Consider the following 8,675-nt stretch of genomic DNA (forward strand, 5'->3'; position numbering starts at 1 on the left):
TCTAAATGTCCACACCTAGGCTATATATTTTGCAAGAGAACTCAAAATTAATATTAAAGATTTTGTTTTAATCAAAATGGAGCTCCCTCTCCTACTTCTGTAAACTCATCTGTGATGCTTCCCACATGTTAATCTAGAGAGAAACAGGCTTTTTCTCCTTCTGACATTTGAACTTGCTTTGCTCCTGTGACTTCCAATGCTTACCACTGTATCTGGAGCCTGGTAAAATTCATACATTTTGAATGAATTGCATTAAGCTATTTTTGTTGTTATGGTTCCTCGTGCTAATATCATCTTGTTACTATTTTCTATCCTGAAATCATTTATTTATCAACTGCAAAGTACTTTCTAAATATAATGTCTACATCATCATCATAAGGCAGTTAGTAAGATAATTTATGCTGACTTAAAAGTTGTAAACATTGAACCATTATTGATAATTTCAAAAGGCTTACCTCTTCTTACTAACACTGTATGTTACTAAAGTAATCTACATTAAATACTCATCAGTTACAGAGCAGAATACACTGACCATGGTGGGGGGTGGGGAGGACTACAAAAACGTTTCATTCATCTAAGGTCTTTTTCCTTTTTGGATCATGCTACAAAAATTAACTCCAATTAAAATACACCACAGAAAGGACTAAACCAATAACTCAGGTGATCGCTACAATAGGTGATCGAACTTTACGTTTTAAATTCTTTCCCCCAAACAATGAAATAAAATACCTTTTCCCTTGTAAACCGTGTCCACGGTGAATTCTTTCGAATGCTTTTCCATTGCCATCAGAGCACGCTTTAACGCATGCATTTCATAGCCTTCATTTCATCAAATTTGATGATAAATTTTCTCAGCCTTAAAGTCCATCAACCGCATTTATTGAAAATTGATTCTGTTTATTGCTTTCTAGGCACCCATTACTAATGCAAGGCTGTTTACGCAGGTAGATGAAGCAGTTAAGGGGCTCTTGATGTAAAAACACCCATCTCTATAGAAGACTTGTATAGAAGACATCGGCACGTATCTGCTGATGGAAATATTCTGGTCTTACTAAAGACTAGAAGTCAGGCTTTCTTTTCAAAGTTATAACCCACAGAGGAGATTTTAAAGAGTGAGACAGATGGAGAGATAGAGGTAGATCAATACATGACCGTATTTGGAAATAGTTTAAGTTCTATGGATCCCCAGTTTCACTACCTACCTAAGATATACACAAGGAAACAATGAAAATGACTAATGTAATTGAAGTGGTTGCTATTGACAACACTTACAGCTTTACTCATAGAAGTCACTTTTATTAAAGCAAAAAGATATGAAAGTCATGTTTTGTTTGTGTAAATGGCATGATGATGGGGGGATTCAGTCACTTCCTTATTTACCTCCATGAAGAATAATTGAAGGTTGGTCTGAGCAAACAACTGGTTAATGCCTTTTTATGTAGCCCTCCTTCTGTGTTCTTCACAATGTCGGGTAAGCCTTCAGAGTGACTGCTGGTGTCCATGTTTCCTTTCAGCAATGGGTGCATAAAAGGGTGGGAACATGGGGTTTTAAGGAAGGGGCGATATTAAAAAACAGTCTAGATCCTTTCTCTCAAAAACTACTATATAATGTTTTTATGTTCCTATCAGAGCTTTTTCCTCTTTATCCCTACCCCGTATCATCTATCACACATATAGATCATGGATATTGTTTTGTTAGCAGTGATAAGGGTTGGAAAAATTCACTTTGGTGAATACATTAACTGCAGCAACTCTCCAAACTGAAGGTAGGTCAGTGGGGTGATCTTAGCTACACACCTGAAAAGAATCACAGGTCAACAATGGTAAAGTCTTTTATCACCTGAATTTCTTTTATTAGAAGTATCTTATAATACACACACACACACACACACACACAAATAGCACTTAGCTTAAGACATGCATGCTATCAATACCTTTGGAAATCCCTGTGTATCTATCCCTCCTTAGTCACATCCACAAATCCTACCCCAGGGGCAACCACATTCTGATCTTTGTGTTTATATTTCTTGGATTTTTTCTTTATAATGTTAATATGATATTGCTTAGTGTCTCATATTTCTGAACTTTATAAAAATAGCATGTATTCTTTTTTATAATAATAACAATAAAAAAACTAAAAAAACCCAAACCCATTGTCATTGAGTCGATTCCAACTCCTAGTGACCCTATAGGACAGAGTAGAACTGCCCCATAGTGTTTTCAAGGAGCACCTGGTAGATTCGAACTCTCAACATTTTGGTTAGCAGCCGTAGCTCTTAACCACTATGCCACCACGGTTTCCTATTATGTTCTCTCAGAATTAGACTTCTGTGGTTCACTCACAAGTGCAGAGGTAGTTCACTTATTTTCACTTCTCTATAGGATTTCATAACAAATTATGGATAACATTGCGAAGAATGGGAATTCCAGAACACTTAATTGTGCTCATAAGGAACCTGTACATAGATCAAGAGGCAGTCGTTTGAACAGAACAAGGGGATACTGCATGGTTTAAAGTCAGGAAAGGTGTGCCTCAGGGTTGTATCCTTTCATCATACTTAGTCAGCATGCTGAGCAAATAATCTGAGAAGCTGGACTATATGAAGAAGAACGGGGCATCAGAATTGGAGGAAGACTCATTAACAACCTGTATTATGCAGATGACACAAACTTGCTTGCTGAAAGTGAAGAGGACTTGAAGCACTTACTGACGAAGATCAAAGACTACATCTTTCAGTATGAATTACACCTCAACATAAAGGAAACAAAAAACTTCACAACTGGACTAATAAATAAAATAAATAAATAACATCATGATAAATAGACAGAAGATCGAAGCTGTCAAGGGTTTCATTTTACTTGGATCCACAATCAACAGCCATGGAAGCAGCAGTCGAGAAATCAAACAACGCATTGCATTGGCTGAATTTGCTGCAAAAGATCTCTTTAAAGTATTAAAAAGGAGACATCACCTTGAGGACTAACGTGCGTCTGGCCCCAGCCATAGTATTTACAATCACCTCATATGCATGAGAAAGCTGGACGATGAATAAAGAAGACTGAAGAAGAATTGATGCCTAAGAGTTGAGGTGTTGGCGAAGAATACTGAGTACACCATGGACTGCTAGAGGAACGAACAAATCTGTCTTGGAGGAAGTACAACAGAATGCTCCTTAGAAGCAAGGATGGTAAGACTACATCTCACATACTTTGGACATGTTATCAGGAGGGACCAGTCCCAGGAGAAGAACGTCATACTTGGTAAGGTAGAGAGTCAGCAAAAAAGAGGAAGACCCTCAACGAGATGGATTGACACAGTGGCTGCAACAATGGGCTCAAGCATAATAATAATTGTGTGTATGCTGCAGGACTGGGCAGTGTTTCCTTCTGTTGTACATAAAGTCACTATGAGTTGGAACCAACTCCACGGCACCTTACAACAACAACAATAGGATTTAATGGTTTAAAGAGGTAACCATTTATTCAGGTGGGCGTTTTGGGGATTTTTTTTTAACGGTATTGTAAAAAATACTGCTGTGAACATTCTTCTACATGTTTACTGGTACACATGTGTAACAGTTTATCCATGTGTGGAATTGTAGAGTTTTTGGATTTGCATGCCTTCAACAACACAGATGCTTCCAAACTGCTATTCAAAGCGAACACAACAATTTACATTTCTACTAGCAAAGTATGCGAGTTTCTGATACTCCACATCTTGTCAAAACCTGGGACTCTGAAAAATACTTACTCACACAGAAAGTAAATACTGGATAACCAGCCACAAATATTTACGCTACAACCATATAAATGTTTCTTAAGAGTCAGCTTTGCTAATTAAGAGTCAGCTATTATTAATGAAAATTAGCTTCCTCAACCAAAGGCTAGAAAAAAAAGGATGCAAACAAGTTTTATAAAGAATTATGTTGATTCTTACACGTTTGTTCTCAAATTTTCTAGTAAGAAAATTCTCTATAATGTTGTGTCAAAACATCTGTGTCAAACTGCTGTGTTTTGCTAAACAGGTAAATTTTCTCATCAAAACAATTAATTAGAAGGTATTAATTATGCCTTCCAAAATTTAAATGACTGTTAGTGAAGAGAAAAATGGAAAGGGGGGGGGACCTTCAAACTAGGATGCAAAAGATAAGCTAGGTTATTTCCATTTTGGAATTTTGCCTTGAATTCTCTAAGATTTTGCCCTCATTTCACCAATTCTAAATCACTCACTTAACAGACTACAGAGATGCTTCAGATTTATGAACAAGGCTTAAACCTCAAACACAAGTCTTACTTCCAATATATTTAGTCCTTGTAATGTTTTATTCTTCTTTATAAAAAATATTTTGGGTGCTGAAATCATCACAGTATAAATAGGTCCATTTTTGGTTTAGTCGGCTACAGACCATCTGGTAATCATTAGGTTGCAGGGTTTATTGGTATAACACTTAAATCCCTGAGTCATAAATTATTTGAGAAAAAGTTTCTCAGGTTCATTTAAACCAAGGCTTTGTGTTCATGTGTGTACACACACACATACACCAGCCCCAATCACCTCAAATCATCAATCCCATACTGACATCTGCACACTGTTTTTGTGTGTGTGTATATATATATATATATATAATGACACTTAGTTCAGACAAGACAATATCCATGTAGAACAATTAACTTTCCATGGTTTTATGACCACAAACTACAACCCAAATGCACACCAACTACCTCTCAAATGAGGGGACCACAGGAGAAGAAGTTATGGTGCTGCATTTTTCAAAAAAGAAAACAAAGGTCATACTATACTAATGGTTGATCACTCTTAACCTTGACCACGAAGAATAGCATGTTCAATCTTGGTAGACAAAGATCTCAGGATGAGGCAGGAGATGATGGAGGCAGGCACCATCTCCATGTCGTTGTTACTTCTATCCTCTGAGAAATTCCAGGAGAGAAAGGCAGAGCAGCAATGTCCAATGCGGCCTATTAGACGTTTTGCTAGAAAATATTCTCTTATCTCATTGGAACCTCTCAGATGGCAAGAGTCTTATGTAAATAATATTCAATCTTAAACAAAATAAAATATAAATAATCAAGATTCTTAAGTTGCATTTATCAATCCACTTTGAAGTTCTTACTTCATACTTCTCACAAGCTGACTTCATGTTTTATTCTTCAACAAGTAGTAAAGGCTTCAGTGTGAAGCCCCTGCGACTAAACTCCTTATTCTTTTTTTTTTTTTTTGTAATGCAATCTATCTGCTAAAAAAAATGGAATACATATATAGTTTTATGCTTATTTACATTTTACAGACTTTCCTCAGGCAATCATATGTCCCCTTTTTATTCCATCTGGCCAATTCCTTGTTAATTCATTTCATTGTTTGTCCTCAATAAAAAATCACCGTTTTTAACATCAGAGTTGATTGCACTTAATATTATTAAACCCCTTGTAATTGTCCCCTTTGGGGCCTTATTGCAAATAATCTTTCCATATGTTTAAATAAAATTGTCAGGAATGGATAATCGGAAACCAATTTCTATGTATTTTACCAATAGTGCCATACAGAAACATTTTTAAAGATAAACAACACAATGTTTAAGCCAAGATGTAAATATTTAAAAGATCAATGTGTGAAAATAAAAAACTGTAGAATAGTACCAATAGATATAAAAGGTACTGTGTGTTCTTTGGCAGTACTTTGCAATAGAAAAGTAGTATCTGGTAATAATCTTTGTTCAAATATGACCTTCTTTGGGTGACATAATACCAGATTCCTGGTATGTATTGTTTTTACTTTATCTCTTCAAGTAATCATCTTTCAGTTTATTTGTTGAGCTGACCTCACAAATGGGCATACCTATCTCATAAGAGCAGTTAAATATCAGAGAAGAACTTAAACAAAGGCAGATATCCTCGACACAGGAATAGTCAATGTTTAAAGACAGCAATGGAGAAAGGCCCCTTGCATTAAAGGTTTAAAGACATCACCCTCAAGGAAAGGTACAAACCTGTATTAGTGATTTATCTTTCTCATGAGCCCAGTGCAATATATGGCACTGAATTGCAAAGACAGTGGATAACAAAAGGAATTCTCTGCCAGACTCTGCTTTGTATTCATTAGTCCTCCCTAATTGGGTTCTACAGGTGTCAGCAAAGGGCTCTTCCTTCACTATTAAGGAACGTGGCCACTTTGACAAGTGTGCTAAAGAAGAAGGAATGCCAGCTGCTGGTGTTTTGAAGAACAACTTGTCTCTGTTTGCAGGACCTATGAAGACTGTCACCTTTTGACTTCCTGGAGGATTATAGCCTTGAATGGACTGTTTTGTAAATATTTATCATTCTTAAAAAACTCTGATCGGAAATGCCAAGTGATTATGGTTGCAAGACACCTGTTTTTATCACTCTTCCTGATAAAATCTTCTTTGCTATATTGCGGATAAATATTGACTTTATGTTCGAAATGACATCGGGTTGCTTGAAATCTTGTCTTCTCTCACACAAAGCAAGGAAATAAAGCAAAATGAAGCTTGGACATTTAGCTGATTTCTCTAAAAGCAAAGACCCCTGTAAATAGAACTTTTAGGTTGATTTTTTTTTCAGTGTTTTAAAAACAGAATGAAAGAAGAAAACCAATTAGAAAGCAGCTCTGCCATTACCTTGGAAACTCGATTTGCAACTTCTCTGCCCACAGTCAGTCCTTGGACAAACGTTCGAGCGGCAATGAAAGCACGGGTGACCTGAATCTTCAATTTCCGGGGCACATCGCCAAACGGCTTCAGCTGGTCTGTGTATTTGCTCACGCACTCCAAGTAGTCCTCGCTGAAGTGATACTGCGGGTTTATCAGCTGAAACATCCGTTCCAGGAGCCGAGCCCAGAAGTCGTTGAGCATCTCCTCCAGGTTCACGTTGCCCCCCGTGTAGTACCTTTTCAGCTCCGTGAAGAGGTCCTGGAACACTTCTGAGTTTTGCATGTACAGCATCCCATAGGTCCGTACAAACATATCATTGAGTGACTTTTCCGCATTCTCCAGGAGCTCGCGGAAAAATTCTGTCAATAAAACGAGAAAGTAGTCATGAACTTGTAAGATCTAAAAACAAAACAATAGCAACAAAAAACAAACGAGCATCTATTTATCCTAAAAACAACTGCTTTTAGTGGGCATAATAAAGTACCCTGTGATTAGAGTATCAAGGAACCATTGATAACAATATTTGAAATGAGATTTGACCTGTATCTATGATCCTTCACAAGTTAAAGAAAAAAGACCACGTGATTTCCATTTGGAAGAGCAACCATTAACATTAGGAATTTGCCATTTAATAACTCCCCAAAATTGCTCAATTAGTTTTTGCATTTATTATTACATTTCAGAAAATCTCATGGTGTAATAGAAATTAAAATCAAAACATGTTGCAAATATAATGTGCCAATATTGTCATTAACATAATAACAAATGCATACTGATGAATACATTTGCTTCTGTCCATTTATGAATTTGTTCTAACACTAAATTCAATTAAATTGTTTATATTTGGAATAGTTTGCAAATGGGATATTCAAATTAATGTAATATTTTGGACTCTTTGGGGTTTCTATATATAGCAATCAATTATCAGTGTTCAGAGATTCATAATTCAATTAAATTCACCTAATACAAAAGCTATAATGAACTAATGTGGGCTGCCATAATGAATCAGAAAGCAATGAAATACCCTGAATTATCATTACAAACAGAACCTACCATTGTACAGAACTTGAATAAAATATAGATAATTGCAATTTCTGGTTTAGAGGTTCTAAAGGAAAAAGAGTATCCCACGAAATGCACTCTCCTATCCTACAGCATCGAAGGCAATGGCAGTGGGTCTTCTACAGCAGCACTTGAGTGTTGCTCGGATCGTTACAGGATGCAAAAAGTCAAACAAGTTAGCGTCACTGGGGACTTTTAGCCATAGTTCAAATGCGTCAATTCTTCAGTCTTCCTATTCAGTGTTCAGCTTTTGCAGGCGTATGAGGCAATTGCAAATACCATGGCTTGAGTCAGGCATGCCTTAGTCCTCCAAGTGGCATCTTTGTTTTTTAACACCTTAAAGAGCTCTTTTGCAGCAGATTTGCTCAGTGCAATACATCGACTGCTCCTTCTGTGGATATCGTTGTGGTTTCAAGTAAAATGAAATCCTTGACAACTTCGTTATTTTCTCTCTTTATCATGATGTTGTTTATTGGCCCAGTTGTGACGATTTTTTTCTTTATCTTAAGGAGTAATCCATGCTAAGGGCTGTAGTCTTTGATCTTTATCAATAAGTGCTTCAAGTCTGCTTTGCTTTCAGCAAGAAAGTTGTATCATCTGCATATTGCAGGTTATTAATGAGTTTTCCCCCAATCCTGGTGCCACGTTCTTCTTCATGTAGCCCAGCTTCTCTGATTATTTGCTCAGCATAAAGATTGAATACATACGGTAAAAGAATACAACCCTGACACATATCTTTTTAAACCAAGAAGTATCCCCTTATTCTGTTTGAACAACTGCCTTTGATCTATGTATAGGCTCCAAATGAACACAACTACCTGTTCTAGAATTCCCATTCTTCTCAATGTTATTTATAATTTGTTATGATCTACACAGACGAATGCCTTTGTGAAGTTAATAAAACAAAGGTAAACATCCTTCTAGTAT

The 8,675-nt window shown here is 36.5% G+C and overlaps 1 protein-coding gene across 1 annotated transcript in view; it reads right to left on the minus strand.

The window, feature by feature from the left end:
- Positions 1–7,951, minus strand: part of GPC6 (glypican 6) — a 646,529-nt gene extending 638,578 nt beyond the window's left edge. The window contains exons 1-3 of the mRNA XM_064270254.1: positions 7,935–7,951; positions 7,740–7,794; positions 6,654–7,085 (exon numbers count right to left, since the gene is read on the minus strand). Of these exons, the coding sequence (XP_064126324.1) occupies positions 6,654–7,085; positions 7,740–7,794; positions 7,935–7,951 (504 nt within the window). The remainder of the gene's footprint in view (positions 1–6,653; positions 7,086–7,739; positions 7,795–7,934) is intronic.
- Between the last annotated feature and the right edge of the window lie 724 nt (positions 7,952–8,675).

This window comes from Loxodonta africana, chromosome 17, assembly GCF_030014295.1.
Source record: "Loxodonta africana isolate mLoxAfr1 chromosome 17, mLoxAfr1.hap2, whole genome shotgun sequence".
Lineage (NCBI taxonomy): Eukaryota > Metazoa > Chordata > Mammalia > Proboscidea > Elephantidae > Loxodonta > Loxodonta africana.